The 24,625-nt window shown below is 45.6% G+C and overlaps 1 protein-coding gene across 1 annotated transcript in view; it reads left to right on the top strand.

Moving 5' to 3' along the window:
* LOC311325505 (receptor-type tyrosine-protein phosphatase mu-like) overlaps positions 1-24,625 on the top strand; it is a gene marked incomplete at both ends in the record, with an annotated part of 143,560 nt that overhangs the window by 80,216 nt on the left and 38,719 nt on the right. Inside the window, 6 exons of the mRNA XM_084458219.1 lie at positions 1,956-2,157; positions 2,330-2,432; positions 13,715-13,988; positions 16,256-16,292; positions 17,248-17,322; positions 21,087-21,222. Coding sequence (XP_084314345.1) covers positions 1,956-2,157; positions 2,330-2,432; positions 13,715-13,988; positions 16,256-16,292; positions 17,248-17,322; positions 21,087-21,222 — 827 coding nt within the window. The remainder of the gene's footprint in view (positions 1-1,955; positions 2,158-2,329; positions 2,433-13,714; positions 13,989-16,255; positions 16,293-17,247; positions 17,323-21,086; positions 21,223-24,625) is intronic.

Below are 24,625 nucleotides of genomic sequence, written 5' to 3'. Positions count from 1 at the left end.
CTTCAATTACCCGACGCGGCGAGTTTTTTGACATAGAGGCTTGTGAGCTGTATTGACTCTTGAATAAAAAAAGGAGCCTCGTTACAGTATATATGCACATTCATTTCAAGCAGCAGGAGCTGGAAGTCGTCCTCCAGCCTTTCCCCACAACCATTGATCCACCATTGTTTGTTTTTTTTCTCCTGTCCCCATTCGCTCATGCTTGGCATTTTGACTGGGTTAGCATTCATTGACGGAGCCGTTACCCACCGATGGGGGCGGAGGGACAGAGGGAGATTGAATTGCAGAGGTTATACAATCAGGCGGCGCGCTATAGGTCGCTCTATCGGCCGCCACAGCATCAGGTGAGCAGCGTGAACCCAATATGAAATAGACGGGGCTCGAGAGCTCGAGGGCATTTCAATCATAGCTGGAGGGACCCTTCTAACAGTTCATGTCAACAATCACACTGTCGCATATTTATATAGAGCACGAGATGTTACGACCTCCAGCTAGCCGTAGCTAGCGATCAGCCCACTCGCTCCCTCTGCGTAACTAGGCATATTTCCCCTGATGCATCCTGTTATGGTAAGTGGCTCGCTGTCGCCGAGCTATTGAGGTAGACACGCCACGGCTGACATTTTGGAAGGATAGAATTTCCTACTACTGTTGAATCGGTAGTTCTTAAAAGGCGAAGTAGATAATTATAATAACAGTCAGATTGTCTGTGCTGAATACCTACTGTGACAGGTTAAGGAATGTGCAGCAAGCCTGCAGGTGTGTGTGTGCGTGTGCATGTGTTTGCATGTGTGTGTGTGTGTGTGTGTGTGTGTGTGTGTCTCACATTGCAATCTTTGGCGATACCTAACTCTGTATTTTTGTTGGAATTCCCGTGAAGGCGGTGCCTTTAAGTCAGGACCTCCCTTTGATTTTACACTATCAAAGGCCTCAAAGTGAGATCCCTCTGACAAGCTACGGTATCAAAAGAGACCCCTCTTCTCTGGCTGGGCTGTGAGAATACAGCACTGGTCTTATCTTGCTCCAAAATCCTCTGAAATGTGACATTTCTCTTCAATTACCATACTTTATAAACTATTTTGCAGATAGTGTGTTTGAACTATAATGTCAACTACTTTTGCCCCATTGTCTTTGAAATGCATATACTGTATGCTTCATTCTGAATCCTCTAGCCTCCCAATTTAGACATGCGCCAAAAATCCTGAAATCGAGCAAAAGCTCAATTTGCAATTCAAAAACTAATCAAAATCAAAAGCATTCATTTGCTTTTAATTATTCTCCTTCAGTTCTTCCCGTCAGTTTAATTTAAATTGTAAAAATTTGTCCAAGTGCCCAGTGTTGATAAGTCATTTCAAATTCCTTACCCTGAAATGTTATGATATATTATTTGGCATGGCAGAGTCATTTCAAAGACAAAGAATAAATGAGAAGGCCCCCAAGCATTTCAAACTTGATGGACACAAATTATGCTGCACTCTAAACTCCCTTTGTGTTCTTTTAATTGGAATTATAATGAAGGCTTCCCATTATGAGCAGAGGCGTTTTCTTTAAGTGGGCTTCATAGATATTTAAAATGGATATTAACAAAAACACTCACCTTAATGCTTCCCTCTAGAGCTCCTGTGTATAGTTATGGAGGAGGAATAGATTAGCGGGGGTGGGGCAGCTCAATAACAACAAGCCAATACAATATGTATAATATGTGATGAAAGATAAGCACCTCTGTCTATTCAGCAGATTCCAAATCGTGTTATACTTTCCTCTCCCAGAGCCACAGCATATTAATTCTGGAGCCCACTGCTCCAACATATGAAGCTGCCAAACGTCAAACACGTTAGATATACGTCCAAACGTACTGAAGAGAGTACTGCCGATCAGGACATGAACTCCCTATCGGACACGACCGTCAACATGTACAGTAGAGCTAATGTCAGGTTTGTTTATTCCCCTTTTCCCAGATCTCCTACAAGGCGGTGAGCTCCTTCGACCCAGAGCTGGACCTGTCCAACCAGAGCGGCAAGGTGCTGAAGCTTGGCAACGAGACCAGCCACGTGTTCATGGGCCTCTACCCTGGCTCCACCTACTCCTTCACCCTGCAGGCCAGCACGGCCAAGGGCTACGGGCCGCCCGTCATCACCCAGTTCACCACCAAGATCTCAGGTCAGCGCAGTCGAGGGTACACAGTGGACAGCAGTCCCCTAGCAGCGACCGCTACAGTCTCGGTGATGTCAGTGTTCCAGCTAAGAGCTGTAAACATACTGTTTAGTGGTGGGGAAAAGCGTAGAGTAATTTGACCTCTGTGTGTACCTCTGACCTCTGTGTGTACCTCTAGCTCCCTCTATGCCGGCCTATGATCAGGAGACCTCCCTCAACCAGACGGACAGCACAGTGACCGTCCTGCTCAAGCCTGCCCAGAGCAGAGGAGCACCAGTGAGGTGGGATTTAACACACACTCACACACACGCAGTGCAACGCGCACAAATACACACACACATACATACACACACACACAGGCACAAACACACACACACACGCACACACACACACACACGCATACAGTACAAACACACACACATACTGTATACAGTACAAACACATACATATACAGTACAAATACACACATGCACGCACATACACACACACACAAATATATAGCAAACTGTATATAACATATTAAAATGCCGTCTCTGGAATGGCCAATAACCAGCAATGAGTGTGTTGTCATCAATACACTGCCTCATGCAAGACCTCAGGGAAGTAGCGAGGGGATTTCAGTAGGCTGCCCTTCCATCTCTTTTTAAGAACTTTATTTGTTTGTGGATTTTTGATCCTGCGGAGGAAGCCTCTGCCTTTGAAGAGGAGAACAAAGGCGGGCGGAGCCGCTGCTACTGTAGCTTCAGGATCCCGTCTTTATACCGTACATGTCTTTTATGTGCTGGGCGGTGGGCTGCTCACCCCAAGCCGCCAAGGCTCCTGGGAAACACGGGGATGGTCCCCGCTGGACTTTTCCATTCATTAGGCAATGTTAGAGCAGATACACCGTGGTGCTACTTTAAAGGCTGTATCTCAGGACACGAGCCAACTCCGTCTAAAGGAAAACTGTTAATGACTGACTGGTGTTGAATGACTGCTGTAGCTACCTTTCACATTAAAGGCTATTTTAGCCAACAAATCTTTTCTTTATCTCACCACGCCAGTTTAAAAGTCTGTACCCTCCTTGCTTTATCTGTACTTTGTCCATGTGATATGTTTGAAATATTGTATTTCAAGCAGAACCTATATATCTCTCTGAAATATTGTCTGACAGTGCTTCTCTGCCTGGGCTATTAGGCTTTAATACAGTATGTAACTTAAATGAGAGAGAGAGAGAGAGAGAGGGAGAGAGAGAGGCATCCCTCATCTCAGAGAGGATACATACTAAGGCTTGGTGTAAAACTGGATTGTACATTTTATCAGCTCATCTGAGCCCTTTTAAGATTACAGCCTGAAGATCTTTAGTCAGGCTTGTCATCTCATGTTTACTGTGTGTCTAGCTGCCCAGATTAATGCCTGCAGAAAAAAAAACAAAGATGCCTGAACAGAGAAGACAGGCTGATCTGCTTTTAATTTTTTCTCAGGTACAATTCAGAAGGCCCTTATTCTGCCTGCCATTCTTTCAGAGGGCTAATTACAAATCACTAATTATAATTAACATAGTAGCATGATTCAGAGCTGTCATTAATTATCATGCTGGGATACTTTTTTTTTTACCATTGGAAGGTTTCTACTCTCCACTACAGACTCAGAGTTGTCTTTTGAGATATGAACCGAGGTTTGGGAGCTGCTATATTCTATTTGCTTTAGCTGAGGCACAATTGTATGCTAATGTTTTACAACATAAGCCCTACAGTACATATGAATAGCTATTTAATGAATAGCAGTACATATGAATGAGCTGTTTAATTAGTCTTTCACAGGGATACAATCATAGCACTAGTTACATTTCATGGTGTTCACTGTTAAACATAAGATAAACAGTATTGTGTTTTGATATAGAAATCATATGGATTTTGGGGGACACATTAAAGAGTGGATGTCTTACAGTTAAAGCATCCAATAGAATGTTATTAAAAACTCAGGGGCGAATTCACTAAAGCAAATTGCGCCCGCTAATTGCACCATTATATTGCGCGTCAGTTGCGCCCGCTATGTGCTCCGTTTTAAAAACCTATTCACTAAAGACATTGCGCTAATAATATCCCAGCGCAAACACGCCCATTCGGTGTTTGCGGCTGAGTGCAATTTGCTGCTGATATAGGAAATTACTATAAATACAGCGCATACAACTCGAAAGCATATCATTGGACGATGGCAGACAGAAAAAGAAAGATACGATTCTCAGACAGCGAACTTGAAGGCCTCACGGACGAGGTTCAAAAACATGTCTCACAGCTTTCCGCAAAAAATATCACGACTGCAGCAAAAAATCATATTTGGGGTTTAATTTCCCAATCAGTCAGTGCCATTTGTGTGTGTAAACGCGGAAGACTGCAAACGGAGGTGGAATAATTTGAAAAGGCGAACAAAAGAAAAATTGTCATTTTATGTTATGCAAGTTGCAGCACGATCATCTGGCATACTTTTGGGGGAGTGTATAACATTGCCCCACCGGTACGATCTAGGCATCTAAACGGCCTTTCAGGATTCCAAATGTGCACTCAATCACACCGCGCGTCCTGATGTGAGCCCAGTTGTACGCCGCCTCTCCAACGTTGGAAGGATTACGCACGGGAGTCATCATCCATGGCTGAAGATGATACCTGCCGTCACCTATGATACAAAGCAAAATATTTTCAAGACCATTCAAATAAAAAAAATATTGTGTAGGCTATGTTTTTATTTATTTATAGGCTACCTATATCGGCCCCCAGCCGTTCAATGAACAGCTATAGGGAATGCGCAGTTTCGCGTATAGACTATTATACGCACAGTTTCATGCTATGTAGGCTATTATAAATAAGTATTATTCATTGTGGGAGCTTGGACTCGCTGGGGACGGGTGGAGAGACGCATAGTCAACTGAGCCTCCCCAGACGCGACTTCATCCTCCAGTTGGCTGAAGAGCTGCGCGCTCTGGTGTCCAAACAGCTACCGCGGTGGTTCTAGTGTTAAATCAAAAAGTGACCTTCTTCTAAATATTCTCTCACGAACAACACGCCTGGCGTTCGCCTCGCAACAATCACTGCTGCCATGATCAGCGGACAGGCTGGCCGCGACACACCCCTTGCGCTTAAATACCACCACGTTTCTGAAAACGGTATTAATTTCACTTTAACTGCGTGAGGCAATTAGCGCCGATCTTTGTGAATTGGGCGGGTTTTGCAATAATGTTCATTTGCATAGAAAGGGGAACATTCTCCGCCCATATTACCTAATTTAAATATGAGCTAATAACACCGGCGCAGAGGAACGCAATGACGAACGCAACGCAGTTAACACCGTATTTCACCCTTTGCGAGGGCTTTGTGAATAGCAAACATAATTTTTGACTTATTTGCACAGGCTTTGCGTCAGGAAAAGCTGCGCAATCCTTTAGTGAATTCGCCCCTCAGTGTGTTCATGGGGACACGCATTTGACATCGGGTGTTTACTCAGTATAAGTGATCGAGAAAGTAACAGCTCAAATCACAGAGCCATCCTTTGATCGCCATGATGTCAGTCAAAGGATGGCTCACACCCACCCTCCTGTCTGCTCTCTTTGGACATGAAGGCCTTTTTACCTGCGCAGCTGGTATCCTGGGAGAAATATGGCTTGCTAAAAAAAAGAATTAAAAAAAAAAGGATGAGTTGAAGGATAGCAGAGGAAGGATGCAGACAGAGACCAGGCTTTTGAAGTTTTCCTCTACCTCAAGTGACACCCGGAAGCTTTGAAAGTTTAAGGTGGCAAGAAAGCCACCTTAAACATTCACAAAATGTTGACAAACAGAAGGATGATGAACTTCTTTTTTTTTACTTTAAGGGATTTTTTTTTAAACTAGGGCCTCATTTTCGACTTACAGTACCTATGCTGTTTTTGACTGATGGAGATCATTTTCAGTTAATTCCATGCTGCAGTTAGCTTTGGGTCGTTCCAATGTCCACTGCTGGCTAATGCTAGTGCAACACAAAGAAGTCAAGTTAGCCTGTTCAAAAAAACACCCTCAAATACCCAAAGCGCGCCCAAAAACAAATTAAATAATGAGTCTCTCTGGGATTCTTTTGTGTCTATTTACCATCCGTTTTGAATTCAAACCATCGTGTAATCTATTCTGGTTTGGGGACCTACAGTATATTTCTGTCTAGTAACAAGTGCTAGTTACAATGGACATGTTCGATATAGAACGTCCGATTTTGAAGAGGATGATGAGGAGTTCCGTTTTTCTGGCGAAGCTTACCAGTTGGCACCAGAATACGCTTTATCACAAGGTATCTAATAGATAGCACTAATTTATTAGTACTAATAGACAGTTGCACATAGAGACATCATAAGTAACTAGTCTTTTTTACTCCACTGTTCAATCCATACAATCCAGCAAGTCTGCTCCAAATAGGCTAGAACAACACAGCACACACAAGCCTATATAGCCTACTGTAGCAGTTGATCATGCGGGCAATCATTCAGAGATAGTACTGTGTGCCTACCTGTTGTTCATTTGTTGTTGTTGGTGAACTAACAGGTGATGGCACAGCGGTGTTCTTCAGTGTATGCATGTCTGTCCGATGTGGAAAGACTTTCACATGGTCGTCCGGAGTGAAATGGTCGCTACACAATAGTTTGAATTCAAAACAGATGGTAAATAGACACAAAAGAAACCCAGAGAGACTTTACTCATATTTAATTTGTTTTTGGGTGCGCTTTGGGTGTTTGGGGGTGTTTTTTTGATCAGGCTAACGTGACTTCATTGTGTTACACTAGCATTAGCCACCAGTGGAAATTGGAATGACCCAAAGCTATCTACAGCATGGAATTAACTGAAAATGATCTCCATCAGTCAAAAACATCATATGCCAGTCGAAAATGAGGCCCTACTGTAGTTCAAAAATTCCAGAATATCCCTTTAATCGTTTAAAAATATCAGCAGTCATCTCAGTGTGGTGTTATTGCATCGGGTGGCACAGACAAGTGACATTTAGGAGAGCAGAGCTAATATAAAATGTGTCTTAATTTGACACTTTATGTTTGACAGGGGATAGAAGTAAAGGCGTGCTCAAACACACGGTTTGGGTGCTACAGTACCGAGAAGCACATCACAGCAGTGTGAAGCCTGATTTGATAATGCAATCTCTCCCGCTGATTGAATTCGGGAGGTAATGCAGTGGCAGTCTTTTGAATTTTAAATAGCAGATGTTTCGCCGTGATACAGGAAGATGAGTTTGGGGGAGGGGGGGGGGGGCAAGGAACATCAAACGATGGCATCAGTTCATAAAAAACCCAAGACATGTTGGACCACATGGCGGTTTTTCAGTGTACTCTAGTGCAGTAACTGTAAATATTAGATATATCTCGTCAAACGTCATAGCAGAAGGGAGTCAGACATATTTCATATTTGTGTAATTACTAATCTGTGTAAAATTCCCCAAGTTGGATTTGACGACTAATCTCTGGGGACAACATGCATAACTTGGAACAATTTTTTTTACCAGAGGGGACACTGTTCCTTTAAGAGGATTAGCGATCTGTCTATCAGTCATGTTACATTTGAAATAGCCCCTCTCTGGGGCCAGAACACGCCTTCTCACTCCCAACACGCATCCAAATACATGGCGTATTCACTGGAATAACCATGATTTGGGAAGCTTTTGTATTTCACCCTCACCTTTGCATTGAGCTGGAACCAAAGCTCACACACAGAGAGAGAGAGATAGAGAGAGAGAGAGAGAGAGAGAACTCTACGCATGAATAGGGTACACATTTCTCAACTGTGTTTTCCCCCTATTAAAGAGTAAGTGGAGTTTCCGCAGCACTTTCTGCCCTGTAGGCATCAGATTTTCTTTACCCAGCCAGAGCCTGAAATCATTTAACTGATTTTCCACAGTCCTAATATAGGCACATGTTTTCTTTGATCCAGACATCAACAGGCATTAATAGCAAGGGGATGCACGTGGCACATCTCAATGGTTCTTACAATTTAGTGGCGAATGGAAATCTGTGGCCCCCACTAATTTGTTTGCTTTAATGGTTTTTGGACACAGAGGGATAGATAAACCGTTAGCAGACAGGGGCATGCAGAGGGAGGATGCTGGCTCAGGAGATAGGTGTTACTTACGAGCCCTCTTAAATCAGGCAGATATAGGGCCACCACAGCACCTCTGTCACTGGCTCAATAACATGGAACGGCTGTTAGGTGAGGAGATTAGCATTAAAGAGAGCGAGATGGAGGGAAAAAGAGAGAGAGAAGACAGGACCAGGTGATTGAAACGCTCTCCGTTCCCTTCATCCGCTCAAAACAGCCCGGAGTTCTTCCTCTTATCAGCCCCCACATGAAAAGTTTCAGGTCACAGTCCAGTCGATGGCGAGTCAATCCACCATAATTGGTTGGCGTCACACGGCGGCGCGTCTGAAATCTATCGGGCCAGCCGGGCTAGGGGAGGCCTAATTGGTGTCAGCTCAGGTTGCAGAGCGGCTGCAGGAATAGCCTACAGCTCCCCCCGGCCGGCCCCCGGTGGCGGACCGCTTTATAACAGCTTATTCCGTTCTCTTCCAAACGCTCTCCATCGCTTCCTGCTCCGGGGGAGAAAGAGAGATGCTGGGGACCGCGGCCGTCCCGGAATAAACTGCCATTATGTGATTTCAGACGGCACATTGGTAGTCAGGGTGAGATTTTTGTGTGAAGTCTAGTTTTATCTGATTCAGGTGTGTGTTTGAGGAGGTAGGGGTTTGAAGCCAGCGTCTGCAAGGACGAATGTGAGAGGATTATGGCAGTAAACTAGTGGCCTACTCAACACCAGGCTGTGATACTACGCCTACAGTAGCAACATTTATTGATGGACCAAGAACATCTTTGAGACAAGTACAGTACTAGTTTGATGTAACCTGTTTATACTTTATTATTAAAGTGGATTACATCAGATATGGGAAATTGAGAAAGATAGTATCAGTTCGTCGTTCTGTGCCCGTCGGCCAGCAAGCTGCAGGTATACAATGCTCTCCACGATCAGTCAGGACTTCTTCCCATCCACATTGATTTCCGATTCCAGATGTCCAATGTAACCGGGCCAATCAGGGACTGCGTCCTAACTGCTGTTCTGCTCCCCAGTGGGGATGCAGCCCCTGATTGGGTTCCGTAGTTGATGACATGAAGCAATGAGCAGTAACATTACCGTTAGTTAAACACAGCCATGAGTGCAGTTATTCCAGAAATAGACTCAATAACAACAATTAAACAAGAACAAGATCGTGCACTAGCGAAGATTCTCGGCGGAAAATACGTTTGGATTTGGCAAACGTGTTGTTACGCTGATTGGCTGAAGGAGTTTGTCTGTCAAGGCAAGTAGGCAACTCCCACCGACTGTAATCGTTCTGGGCAGCTAGAAATCCAGACTGTATCAGTTTGTTGTTGTTTTTTTTGCGAGGAAGTCTGTCTTCCAGGCTAGATGTTTCTATCACCCCAGAAGAGAGAGGGGATGAACCATAGATGTAAACAGGCAGCTAATTTAATTTCCTACCAACATAATGATTTATATTTTATACAGTATATTACACATAATTGTGCATATTAAACACACACCTACTTAAAAGAAATCTTTTTGATTAAAAAACAAAAAAACGTTCACCTTCCACCAGGGCATGACATTCATACCCCCAAAACATGCTGTGCTGTGGGCTTCAGATTATTCATGTTTGTTCTTCTGCTGTTTGTTCTTGGTTTATCATTCATGTCATGCTAAATCAAGCATGACTAAATAACTTGGGTCTGTCAAAGTGACTCATAATGTAAATTGTGAACTCAGCATGTGGTCACAAGGTGTCATCTGCTCAAAGGGACATTAATATGACAGCAGTAATTATGCAAGAATTATCATACCAAACCAAGATCGCCTTAGCTAGAGTAAGACTATTAAGGGAGGAACATGCATTGTGCGAATGTTGAAAAGGGTGAAAAGCTACATTTTCCTTCTCCTTTGCTCATCTAACGCACCCTAACACTAGATCTGTATATCAAGGGGACTACAGTATATCTGTGCAAGATAAATCACAATAAAAAAAAAATCTATACTTTATTATACAGTACTAATGGTGAGTGGACAAGGATATTTTAAATGAGCCTGATGCTAAAAATGTTTGCCCACAATCAAAGTTCATTAAAATGGCTGCCGGGAGTGTCTCGGTTGGCCTGGGTTGTGATGGCGACCGTTGCGTTGGTCCTGTGTTCAGTCACGCCTACAGTGGGCAGATCATCAAGCTCCGTTCAATTGTCCACAGCACAGCGTGGTTACACAGGGTAAGCACCGCCGCCACGTCAACACCTCAGACCAACATTAACCGAGGAACACCCAGCATCAGACAGCGATCATCATCATCATCATCATCATCATCCTGAGCTGAACATGCAAGAGAACCCACACCAGCGCGACAAACACCAACCTTAAAGGGATTCTGTGGCGTTTCAGAAGGTGGTGCCCGAAAAATTGTGTGCCACGTGTCTTCGTTCTGACATGCGCACGAGGACGCACAAGCAAGAGCAGACACCTGAGCATTGTGGGGATTGTTTCACGAGCGCTGAGGTGATGTTTCACACATGTATGGCACTGTAAATTGCAGTGTGAAGCCTGGCCTCTACAATTAGAGACCATCATGTGTTTCCAGACCAACGGGTCAGGGACAGGGCTGAAAAGCATCTGTTCTTCTGCATGTTTTTCTTGTTGGGTTCTTTGGGAGGAAGTCCTTCGGGGAGAACATGCAAACTCTGCACAGAAAGGCCCGGAGACCTTCTTGCTGTGAGGCGACAGTACAAGGTACTGCGAATTTGGGTTTCATTGTCTTGCTCAAGGACACCTCGGCACACTCCGGGAGCGGGGATCGAACCGGGGACCTTGCGATCTCCAGGCGGGCCAGTGGGTTTTCTCACTATATTACATTTGTGTGAAAGGAAAGAAAGGTGATAGTGATTTCCACATTACAAGTGCGCGGCAACCTCGGAGCTCCATAGCCTTTGGCGCTCGCTATCTAGCCCGAGGAAAGAAAAGCAGTCCTATTCCTTTGTATGTCCATCATTAAGTCAGGGCACAGCCACATCATCATATCATAAGGAGCTACCTCGGGGAAGCATCTTTTGTTCTTGTCTCAGAAAAACAGTGATATGGAATATCAAGTCCCCTCTCTCACTCACCCTGAGATGATACTGTATAATCTGATCATCTCCACAACAGAGAATGACATTAACAACAAGGACAGGTTGAGTAAATACAGAATTTCACATAGTGATAGATTTAAGTTTTAGTTCAGTCTACTGTACAGTATGTGGTAATGTTACAGGTGTTACTGCATCATTCGTCGGTAGCGTTTCCATGCTCACCTGCCCACAGCAGGTTCAATCTCGGTCGACTGACTTGATAACACACACGACCACCTTTCCTAAACACCGCTGTAGCCATCTGCAGTATGCCACCGACAAGCTAGGGATTCAATTGTGCGGACGGTCGGTATTTATACTGGGGAGTGAGTTCTAACCAGCTCAACTCAGTTACAGTATAATGCTGCACAGTATTTCTCCTTGAGATAATGATTCAATGTGATACTTCATAATACTTTTTGCTCAACTCCAGGATGGAATGCATGGATTAGAGCTTCTGTTCAAGCCCGTATAGTGTATAACCCACTCACACCAGCCCTCCATGTTTAATAAAACGTATCTGTCCACACTTTAATTTCTGTTTTCTGTGGCTAAGTGGTCCTTGTGTACAGACTCCCCCTGACCTTCGACCCCTGGTCTGGATAGGGAACAGTAATTAAGAGCTCTAGACTCTCAGCGGGGTTAAATATTTCATCACCTCCCATTCCGGCGGCACGTATAGAGAGCTGTGTGGAATACAGAAACACCCGCCAAAGGGGCACTCGCTAATGACTCGACAATCACCTTATGATAAACGGTGGGTTAAAGGGCACCTACTGTACCGTGCACACAGGGGCATTTTATCACCCACCTCTAACCATAGGAAGCCATTGATCATTTAAACCGCGGTGATTTCTGCTGAATCTTCTTCCTGGGTTTTCTACTTCCTGTGTTTGTATTGAGAGCAGGGAGGAAAGGCCAGCTGAGGCAGTGCTGTTAATGCAGCCTTAATTAACTATATTTGTATACCCTGCACTTTCTATACCCGGATAACCTTTCGGTGGAGCCCCACAGAAACCCAGAATTCATTAGAGATTAGCAAATCCAAAGGTCAGATTAACGTTGGGCAGCATTCATCTTCATGGTCGGGTAGTCGCACATGTCCTGAGCTAATGGTACAGTAGTCATGCGTTCAAAATTAGATCCACTTCATGTTTCTTTTTTCTCGCACTGTAAATCTATAATTTATTTAGTTAATGAATCAAAAAGTGTATTAGAGCATAGAGACGAGAAGGAACATCTGGGTACTGTAAGGAGCATGTGCAGTACTATAAACAGTCGTTCGAAGGAATGAAAATTGAATTCATTATTTTAAAGAAAAATGAAATGAATTGCAATGTCTCCATCTGTTCCTGTGTAACTGAGCGTGACTGTAATTCATTCGATCATGTAATTCTCGAACCACTTCTGGTTTCTTCATGCCACAGGTTTCTTTGATGAGAGGTGGTCAGTGCACAGCATGCAAGCAGTCTCGCCTCGACTTTCAATCAAACAAACTGCGACTCTGAGACGGAAACTCTTCCATTCTGCCGCTGCAATTATCGGGGTTTATGTTTATTGTAGTTTTGAAAGTATTCTCCGGAAACGTGTGTAACACAAGCCTCTAGTCAAGGCTAGTTCTCCTCAACGTATTCTCCGGAACAGCCTCTCTGTCAGTTGGAAACTCAATAGATGTAAGCAGGGTGGCCACGAGGCGCATGCTAATACCGCCGTCCGTGAGAAAGCCCCCCCCCCCTCCCTCCCTCCCTCCCTCCCTCCCTCCCTCCACCACAGTGGGCCGTCAGAGACAGAGTCATCTCTGTCAGAGGGCTGAGCTTGCGATTGGGCTAAAAACACGGCGCTTAAAGAGAGAGAGAGGAAATGGGGAGAGCCGTTTGACCTTTGAGATTTTGAATAATGAAAGAGCGGATAAGAGCAGAGGCCCGTGTTGCGGCTCTCGGCTTATCGGTCCAGAGATGAGTAGAGGCAGCGGGGGTGCGTGAAAGACCTCTCTCCTGCCGGCAGCGGTACCTGGCTTTGCTTTCCCAGATAGAAAGCAGATCTGGGCAATATACAGGCCAGATCTGGCCCTTGTGGCTTAGTTCCGGCCCATATATGGCCCAGATCCGCTTTCTATCTGGGTTTAGAACGCCAGAACCCGGCTCATACGACGAAGACCCGCGTTCAAAACGCCCCCTTTGAGAGAAACCAATGACTAAGCTGACATGTTATTTCTTCACGCTCCGCTCGCAGCGAATCAACCAACGGCAAAGCTTTGAGCACGGCAGCACTTTTATAAGATGATAACTGAATCTCTTTTCACTTGTGCGCTTTTCATCTCGCGTGACCTCTAACCCCCTCTCCGTGTCCCCCGTCGCCGCGGGCAGCGCCTACCAGGTGGTGGTGGAGGAGGAGAGGCCTCGTCGGGCGCGCGGCGCCGCCGAGATCCTGCGCTGCTACCCGGTGCCCGTCCACTTCCAGAACGCCACGCTGCTCAGCTCCCAGTACTACTTCACCGCCCAGTTCCCCGCCGGAGGCATCCACGCGCCCCAGCCCTTCACCGTGGGTGACAACAGGACCTACAGCGGCTACTGGAACGCCCCCCTGCTGCCCCAGAAGAGCTACAGCGTCTACTTCCAGGCCGTCAGCACCGCCAACGGGGTGAGTACTCCTGATAACGCTGTTCTGTGTGGCGCTAAGGAAATGGTAAATGGTAAATGGACTGCACTTATACACTATAGCGCTTTTATCCAAAGTGCTTTACAATGAAGGCCTCTCATTCACCCATTCACACACACATTCACACACCGATGGAGGCAGCTGCCATGCAAGGCGCTAGCCTGCTCATCAGGAGCAATTTGGGGCTCAGCGTCTTGCCCGAGGACACTTCGACAGGTAGTCAGGAGGAGCCGGGATTCGAACCGCCGACCCTACGATCATTGGACGACCTAGGAACGGAATAGTGTACCAGGGTACTAGTCAACAGACATGGGACCAAAGTAACACTATTCATTTACTTAACTGCGCGCGAGTGCTCATGTCTGACACAGTGGAGCCAATCGCCTCCCATTTCAGCAGTAGGAGAGCTCTGTAGTATTCAGACCCACAATGGAGCCAATAGGCTGTTTCCAAAATATGTAAGCCCCACCCATCTGCTACTCCAGGCAAACGCTGAAGTGATTGAAAGTATTTCTAAAAACGGTGCTTAATATTACGTTTAATATTACATATTACGTAGTTTGACTGGCTCGCTGACTGTGTGAAGTGGGAGACCAAAGAAGTGGGTACCCAAACTGACTTACCCTGCCCTCTACTGCACACACACGCACACACACGCACAAACCCTCATACACACACGGACGTGGCAGTACTCCTGTGGGTGTTTTAGAGCCTGGCTGCACTGTAATAGGCTGCTACAGGGCTCGACTGGGTAAGTGGCGCCCTGCGTCATGACTTCCCCCCCCCCCCCGCCAGTACTGAGCCCATTCTCCCAGGAGGCCGGCCTGGGAAACGTGCGAGGCCGTCAACAACAACAACACGCTCCCACCAATCGTTCGGGGCCCCGTCGTCCAGCGGCACTCAGCTCGGCCTTCCTCCTCCCAGGTTCGATGGAGACTTCAGTAGAATTCCGATTGTGGTCCTGAATCAGGACGGTCGTAAACAGACCCCCCCAGCAGCTCTGGCAGATATAAAGGCGGTGGCAAATAGAAAGGCATTGGAAAATACACTGTATACTATTAAACTGTCTTCTCCCCTCCTGAACCAAAGTGCTTGGTCCGAACTTTCCAAGGTGAACTGAAGTTGGGTGAACTGGCGTGTTGAGTGGTGCTGCTTGCACAAACACTGAGAAAGACAATATTCTGTCCTCACAGACCTTGTTTTCCATGATACAATCAGTGTACTTCATCTCTTCGTCCATTTATAGAAAGCCTGTGTCTTGAATAGCCGAGGCCACAAAGGCCTTCTAGCCATTAAGAGCCACAGTCAATGCATGTTTTACCTCCTGCTTGAACTGATTGGCTAATTGACGCAGGAGTCTTTGTTTGTACGTTTCAATGGAAATTAGCACTTAGCGAGCTGGAGTCCAATCTATTACGCACTATCTGAGTGTGATATTCAATTATGCAGTCTCTTACGACATCCTTTAATGCGCCTTCTTAGCTATCAATGAGAGGGGTCTTGGCAGCTAAAAAGCCGCAGTGTCGTAAACACACGCACACACACACACATGTTTAACTCTGTGGTTGTATTTTTTGTGTGTTTTTCTCCTTTTCAATGTTGGTCTTGTGACCTCCAACGTTCCCTCATCAACAGGCTCAGCGGTGTGTGTCAGAGCTGGGAGGTTGTGCGCACAGGGGCAGAGCACTCTGGTCTTTTGTGGTTCCTGTCGCTCATTACCTCCGTGCTTCTTTCTCCGCCTCCTCCTCCTCGCAAAGCCGTCGTCGATACCATAGCAACGTTGATAGTGAAGCCGGCCGTGATTGCGCTCTCTGGGGTTTGGCCAGTCCAGGGTTGTTGTCTGGGCTCAGAGGGAGCTCGGTGCTGACAGATGCAAGATTAACACTCCTAATCTGTGGGATAGTCAATCCTAATCTGTGGGATAGTCAATTCTAATCTGTGGGATAGTCAATTCTAATCTGTGGGATAGTCAGTTCTAATCTGTGCGATAGTCAACCATAATCTGTGGGATAGTCAGTTCTAATCTGTGGGATAGTCAACCCTAATCTGTTCTAATCTGCGGGATAGTCAGCTCTAATCTGTGGTATAGTCAATTCTAATCTGCGGGATAGTCAGTTCTAATCTATGGGATAGTCAGCCCTAATCTTCAGGATAGTCACATTATTTGTGCACATACCTTCACATTTTAATATTAATAATTTGTATCTCTGCCCCCCCCCCATTCTCTCTTTCTCTACCTTGTTACACAGGAGACCAAAATCGACTGTGTGCGCGTCGCCACCAAAGGTAGGATCACACCAGGTGGCCTGCACGCTCAACATGTGCGTTTCACCCAGGCCGTTAGCAAACACCGCTAAAAGCAACGCAGCTGTATCTAACATCACCTCTTGGAACTAACAAACCCCATTTTAAACCTGTTTTGGTTGTCTCACAAGACAGAGAACACGCAGGGAGACAGGTGTCAGGCGGAGGACTGTTTATTATGCATCTCGGGAGAGACCGCATGCCCGGCCAGGGAGAGACCACATGCCCGGCCAGGCATGCTGGACACTTAGTAATCCCTCCTGCTGTGTCCTGTTCCTACATTAACGTGAAGCAGCTTTAGCGCTATTGATCAGGAGGAAGGATTGATGAGGCCTGGGGGAGTCCTGGTCACACTCTGTTCTCTCCACTCCTCTGTATAGACTCACATGCAGACCCCCCCCCCATAGATTTCCTGCTGAGTGTTCCCTATATCTCCATCCCCTGGCTCTTCCAGACGAAGTGCAGAATCTGTCCAGATTGTGTTACGATTGTATTTGTATTTTGTCAGCAACAGTGATACGAACTGCACCCACTGGTAGACCTGAATTACCCGTTACCCATAATATTGTGGATTATCACCTGAAACAGAACTTGTAGCAACTCCTAAATGTCTATTAGGTGCAAAACACTTGTAAGCATTAGGTATAAGATATATTATATTATCACATTGTCATGGGTTGAAAGCAGACTAGTTGTATTAAAGGTCTTTTAACAAGTCAGATCAACCCGATAACCTCTCTAATCCCGATGCTGTGTTGCATGGTGATGGTTTGAAATATTTGTGTGGCTATTTGTTTTCAGCTTCAGTGTGAATTCTTTCTCTCACCCTCTCTCTCTCTCTCTCTCTCTCTCTCTCTCTCTCTCTCTCTCTCTCTCTTTCTCTCTCTCTCGTTTGCTCTTTGCTGCATGCCATCTTGGATCCTCTGACTATGTTCAGCTGCCATTCTCGTGACTCAGCTCACAACCCCCTACATTCGCATGGCACCGGCGGCCGGTGACAGCCAACTAACAGGTCAGACTCAGCCACTCCCACTCCCACTCCCACTCCCACACTCTCTCTGTCTCTCTCTCTCTCCCTCTCTCTCTCTCTCTCTCTATCTGTCTCTCTCTCTATCTCTCTCTGTCTCTCTCTGTCTGTCTGTCTCTCTCTGTCTCTTATCTCTCTCTCTGTCTCTTATCTCTCTCTCTGTCTCTCTCTGCCTTTCTCTCTGTCTCTCTCTCTCTGTCTCTCTGTCTGTCTCTCTCTCTGTCTCTCTCTCTATCTGTCTCTGTCTCTTTCTTTCTCTGCCTTTCTCTCTCTCTCTCTCTCTCTGCCTCTCTCTCTCTCTTTCTGCCCACTAAGATTACTCTACTCTAGTTTTTGCAGTCTATTCCAGTCTAGTTACAGTACAAGGGGCAGGTAGCACTGTGTTAAAGCGGCAATTAATGTGTTGGCATGTGTGTGAGTGTGTTGTGTGGCGTGATGCAATTGTATTGCAAAAACAATCTCTAAGTAGAGGCTCTATGATTGTGCAGCATCTTCAGAGAGTGGCGGACATGAAAGGCTCGTTTGAGGTCCGATCGTCAGTTAGGCATAATTACCAGGAGTTTGAAACCCTTTCATTAATATTTCTCATTATTTCCTGGAGTGTTGTATCCCATGGCTATGACAGTTTCTCAGGTGTTTATCATGCGGACGCAGAGACACTCATTACTCAAAGACATCCGTGGCGGCGCGCGCGCTGACAACTCACTCTCCGCACGGACCATATGTCTCCAAAACTCCCTCCGGCTGAAACGGAGAGCGCTCGCCTCGTCGGTTCCCACGAAGATTCTGACGGGTTCCCGTCAAGCCTCCCGCTCCCGAGTCTGAGCGCACCCGCGAAATAACGGGGGGAAGCGGGTTCTTATGTGGAGGCAAAGCCACGCGTCCCGGAGTCGGGGGCGGCTCCATCAGAGCGTCAGTCTGGGCCGACCGGAACGTGAACTCCGGTAGACGGGAGTCAAACACGCACCTGTCTAAATAGGAGCCCTGCTGCCTGATGAGCCGGTTCAGAGCGAGGACAATATGTCCCGGCCCGCCCCCGTCCCCCCCGTCCAGACGGATACCCGCCTTTTCTTTTCTTTAAGGAGACAGAGACACCGGAGAGAGGGGACAGATCTGGCCGGGCAGATTCACCTGACGTAACAAATTTGTCATTCTAAATGTATCCGCAGCAGACAAGGGGAGTAATGTGTTTTTCAGGCGGGCAGTTGGGATGCCGGGAACGTCCGCCCGCATAGAGCGCCGCTTATCGCCGAGCCTGAGAGAGAGAGAGAGCGGACGTTGTTGAAACAAGCCGCTTTCCTCCTCGTCCTGGCTATCTCTCCCCTGAGCTGATACTTAATGTTTTGGTTATTTCTGGGTGTTTTATCTCCGAGGGTATTATCACCCCCCCTTTCCTACACACACACACAGACTTACACACACACAGACACACACACACACCTCATATTCAGCACATTTCCAGGGCCCAACACGCATTGGGCCCTAACGTGATTAACCAAGGGTAAATCTCATGCTTATCTCACTCTGTGAAGTCCACTACCTGCTAATGTCCACTATCTAAAGCCTTGGTTCTGCTCCCTAGTGGACGCGTGCGTGGACAGCTGCGGACACCACGGACGCTTAGCACAGTAGTCCTGTTTATGCTACTTTCTGGAGTCTCGCTTGGAGGATGCGTCTCCACACATACGCAGTAGGTCGGCAGGAAGAGTAATGTATGCGCACTAGGAATCAAGCGCTATCGCATCAGCACAACTAGTCTCTTTCAGAGAGCACATAGGCCAGCAACCATGGGCAGCATCCATATTAAATTGTTTATATAAAAAGGATTTACCCCAATAAATTACAAAAAAGATCCGTCTGTGAATTTGTCGTGTGTAGTTTTCATTCAATGTACCTCGGCATGCTGTACTGTAGGCATGCACAATTGGTGCCCTTGTAGTAGCGTAATGGGTGTGCCAAAAATTGGGGGCGCGCGGATGTCCACACAGAGACTATGCCTACACCCGCTGATGATGACATTTACTGTACATCATGCGGACTCTCGCGTACCCCCAGATGGGGAAGTTTAACCTACAGTAGGTTTAACGCTAGCAGTGCTGTTCATAGAGGAGAGCTACTTGCAGGAATTAGTTAGATCCCTGTTGGGGGCTTTGTATGAAAAGATCAGAAGCACTCTTTTATTTTGTATTTTTGTATCCATTCATCTTGTATTATCATAGATCCCATTTCCATTCTATAAAATAGACAACAATACATGTGTGGCAGGAAGCAGTAAACAGTGAGCCGTCCGCGATGGTGATTCACTCATTCACTATATTGGCAGTTCAATCTACTCAGTCTTCCCTAAAAATTCAATATTTTCAATCAGGGTTGCTTCAACCAAGTTGGTATTGGACAAAATCCGTGTGTGTGTGTGTGTGTGTGTGTGTGTGTGTGTGCGTGTGCGTGTGTGTGTGTGTGCGTGCACCAGGTAAAAAAGAACGATGGTCACTTGTACTGGATGTGTGTTCTGTGTCTGTACTATACATCAAGTGACTATATTGGATGTGTCTCTAGTGTGTGTGTGCGTGCGTGTGCGTGTGTGTGTATCGAATGGATAACACTTTATATTAAGGTCCTCTTATTAAGCATTAGTTAATAAGTATAAAGGTCCTTATAATACGTGTATTAATATGTGTTAATAGGACATTTATATGTGTTAATAATACCATTGAAATTTTTTATTGTTCGATTATAAGACATTTATATGAAACTTGTTAGCAGTTTATAAACTGCTTAAGAGTTATTAGTTTCTTATACATACTTATTTATCTATAAGAAACTTGGTAACAGTTCATAACTGTTTAAGAATGTTAATAAAAGCCTTTTTAGTTTTTTATACATATTTACTAGACGTTAATTTTGCACTTATTTAGCATATTACTTTGCTACCAGATCTAAAGTGAGAAAAGTGCCTTATTAAGGTTAATAAACCCTTTATTATTTACTTGTGACCATTTCAGCTTACTGTATAAGTGCATACAGTTAGAAAGGGTTTATTAACCATAATAAGGCACTTTCCTCACTTAAGATCCGGTAGCTGCAAAATGCATAGTAAAGTGCATAATAAGTGTATAATTAATGGCTAATAAGTATGTATACAAAACTGATTTTGGGCTTTATTAAGCATTCTTAAACAGTTTATAAACTGTTTCTTATAAATGTCTTATAATCTAAAAATAAACTTGTTTATAATGCAATTACTAATACATATTAATGTTTATAAGCATCTTATAGGGACCTCATTACCTATTAACTAATGCTTACTAAGAGGACCTTAATATAAAGTGTTACCTGTGTTTATGTTAGTTTATGTTTTTACTGTATGTGTCTTTTGTGTGTCTGTACTGGATGTGTCTATACTGGATGTGTCTGTACTGTGTGTGTTTGTGTGTGTGTATGTGTGTGTGTGTGTGTGTGTGTGTGTGTGTGTGTGTCTGTACTGTACTGTACTGTGCAGTATGTGTGTGTGTGTGTACTGTATGTGTACTGTGCAGTGTGTGTGTGTGTGTACTGTATGTGTACTGTACTGTGCAGTGTGTGTGTGTGTGTGTGTACTGTACTGTATGTGTACTCTACTGTACTGTGCAGTGTGTGTATGTGTGTGTGTGTGTGTGTGTGTGTGTGTGTGTGTGTGTGTGTGTGTGTGAGTGTGTGTGCCAGCCAGGGGCGTTGATGTGTCTGTGCTGTCTGTTGTGTGGTTGATACAGGAGCGGCCACCCACAAGCCTGATGCGGTGGAGCCTGAGAAGCAGACGGACCACACTGTCAAGATCGCCGGGGTCATCGCCGGGATCCTGCTGTTCGTCATCATCTTCTTAGGAGTGGTACTCCTCATGAAGAAAAGGTAAGCCTCGTCTTAGACCTCCAACTCACAGTTAAACACATACGTACACCTATCCATAGCAGGCAGACAAAGTCACATGGAAGATTTTAAAATTAATGTTCAAATTCCATGCAGGGTTTTTTAAACTTCCACTGTTCGTTTGTACGTAGGTCTGTGGGGAAGCTGTTTTCTATTCAGTTTTGCATTTTTCTCCCTCAAACGGCTGCATTGTCAGTGAAATACTAAATAATTAAATTGATTATGTTGATACGCTCCATTAGGGCTGTTCACAGTGCTGAGATACAGTGTAGCATGAAAAATTAATATGCCTCTGTGGCGCCCTCAAACAAACGCATCCTGGTTCAATGACCTTGCAATGGGAATAAGAGAACTATTTTTGAGGCCGATCTTAACGGTGAAAGAAGGGCGTTAAGAAGGAAAACATGATGAAATGCTCAGAGGGAGAAGACTTTGACCATGTAGCTGCAGGCCAAGTTCAAATTAGAGCCAGGCTCCGAGCCGGAGGAAGGCCCTGGTGCCGCGCATCTCCTGGGTATCTGAAGTCAGCTAAAGCTCAGCAAATATCAAAACCTCTTTTGTACACACGGAGACCTGAAATAAGTAGCACAATGTCCATTTCTGTAGGTTTTGCGCAAGATTAGTTTGAGGCGAGCGATATCTCAACTGAGGAGGAGAAGAACTTTTCAGTTAAACTGTCATTACTTTCCTCCCCCATTTTGACAGGAGAGGTTGTGTGGGAAGGTGCAGTTGCTTGGTGATACAATCAAGTAGAAATTAAATGTGATGTTTATTTTTAACAGTAATATAAGATGTTTCATTCTTCCTGACAAACCTAGCGATATTGTACCTTGAACAGTAGTAGTAATTATGCAGACACCGGTTTATATAATACTGTAGAATTGTTCTCAATTTGGCTTAATCAAGTGAGATAGGGAGATGATTTCATTGGTTATATTTGTTCAGTTTATCAGCCAGACAGAGAGTATGAGAACCGTGTTTAGAATCGCCAAGCCCTCATTTAGAGTCATGCCTGCAGGTCAGAAATGTTAATTTGCTTATGTCTATAGAAATACAGGTCCTAGGCAGCAGAGATCAAATGCCGGCACGGTTCTTACAAAAACAGCAGTGTGTGTACAGAGACCTCATGCATGACACGACTCCAAGCGATCACCTTTGCCCTCACGATCACGAGTTTACCTTTCACGTATGCCACCATATCTGGTTTTGTTCATTTTTACTCTTTTTTCAAAACATTAATATATTTTTACTTTTTCTTTCCTTTCATCCCATTTCCCCCCTTCCACCGCTTATATCCTCCCTCCACCCACTCGACAGAAGAACCTATCACTCCTACACTTACTACCTGTAAGTAACCACTTTGTGTGATGTTAGTGCCATGCCTCTCACCCACGCCGTGAGTGCTTTCCATGCATGGGAGACATGTCACCCAGCTGCAGCCATTACCAGTGGGGGGAACTTTAATCAGACCTTCACACTCCACATGATGATTGCAGTTGCAGTGTGTCACATCTAAAGCTCTGCTCGACTTGTGGACAGGCACCTGTGGCCCTTGTCTTTTTCCTTCCCTCGCACAGGCTAGAAACAGTACAAGCAGATGCCACATGTATAACACAAGTACTCCATGACAGGAGTCACTTATTTTTGACTTTGAAGTACTGTAGTTGGTCTTTTAGGAGATTATGAACCAAAGTTCATCTTGTAGAGAAAAACATCTTGTGGAGAAAAACATTGAAATCGATAGACTGCTTGTGCATTTTTACTGAGTGTGAATTCTCATGTTGCCTATAATGATTTTCTTTCTTTTTGGCTTGTCATTGTCAGATTCTGAAACGCCTGTCATCACCTAATCAATACTGTAGTTTGTTTTTAGGGGGACCTTGATTAGCAAGTGCTAATATTTCATGGTCTCTCAGATTTGTGCTACAAATACCAAAACTAAGCAACCAATAGTCTGCTATGATAATAAATTTGGATTTTGAATAGAAAAACATAAAAACATGGGCATTATCTAACATGGTGCTCTTGCCTATCTGGCCCAACAAGCATGTGATAAATCCTCTCCTCTGACCATCTACCTTGCTCCATCCATGCCTACACATCCTCATCTTTCCATGTGCTCTTCCTCTGATAGAGCGATCTGACCTTTCACGCTGTCTCCCCCACACATCTCCACACGCATGGGGTATCGCTTCCACTGAATGGGAAAAAACGGTCCCCCGCGCGACGGCGGAGTCGAGAGTGAGCGACTGTCCAGTCGTCCATATCCCCTCTGGCGTAGATTATCCAGTCAACGGACCGCCGCCGTTCTGTTTTGACATGTTTACAAAACGACAGTCTGCTCAGATACAGTAGCCTGTAACCCCCCTCCCCCCCGAGTGCACCTTTAGGTAATAACGCACAGCGCGTCGACCATACAGTGGACCCGGCCGTCCGAAGCTAGAACTTAAATGATTTAGGGGAACGGAATGGCTGAAGCGTCGAGCTATGATCTTGAACATGTGGACCTACGGTAGTAGTAGTACAACATAGTGGACGAGGTGATGCTGTCGCTGGTACTGTAATGGTTGTGAAGCCTCAGGTGCATCAAGTATTAATGGGAACCCCGTCGACAGGGTCAGGATCACGTCTCCTCTATGATTGATTAAGCTCATTAATGCTTTTATGTATCCATCAAACACGTTTAAGGCGGTACTGTACACTCTGTAACGCGCTGCCAAAATCGGCGGTTTAGGTACACAGCCAGGGGCGGCGCTCGGGACTTCACACACAACATCAGTCAACAGTGATTAGGGATGCAGTTACATGTGTGATTAAATATGTCCTTTAATCAATTGTCGGATGTCGGATGCAGCTTTACTCGCTTTCATCCGCGCCGTTTCCTCGGGACGTCCTTCTAAGACGTGAGCGGACGGACGGGCGGACGGGCGACTGATGCGCGGCGGGAGGGTATCCGGAGACCCGGCGGTCAGACGCGGCGGCGGAGCGGCGTGGGGCAGGAGGCTGATGGGGGACCGCCGTGTTGTCATGACATCGATACGGCGAGGACAGATGTCAGAGCCCTTATCAGCAAACCTGTCAATGCAACCCAATACGGACAACAGCCCCCTCCCCCTCGAGGGAAGATTCATTAGGCCACTATCCTGGCTATGAGAGAGACAGGAAGAGAGAGGGGGGTGGGGTGGGGGGGGGGCGGTCCCTTCATTGTATGTTTTTGTTTTGCATGGGTTTGAAGTAGAGCGAGTGTTGAAGAACGTAGTAGTTCTCTGCCCCTCTCCCTGGTGCAGGGTTCTACCCCCCTACCCCCCCCCCCCTATTCTCCATCGCCTCCGGGCTTGTCTCCTCCCCTCTCGTCCCCGATAATAAATCAGAACCGTCATCGCCG

This window comes from Borostomias antarcticus, assembly GCF_949987555.1.
Source record: "Borostomias antarcticus genome assembly, chromosome: 24".
NCBI lineage: Eukaryota > Metazoa > Chordata > Actinopteri > Stomiiformes > Stomiidae > Borostomias > Borostomias antarcticus.
The sequence above is the reverse complement of the archived record's forward strand: the minus strand, read 5'-3'. Positions and strand labels throughout refer to the sequence as shown.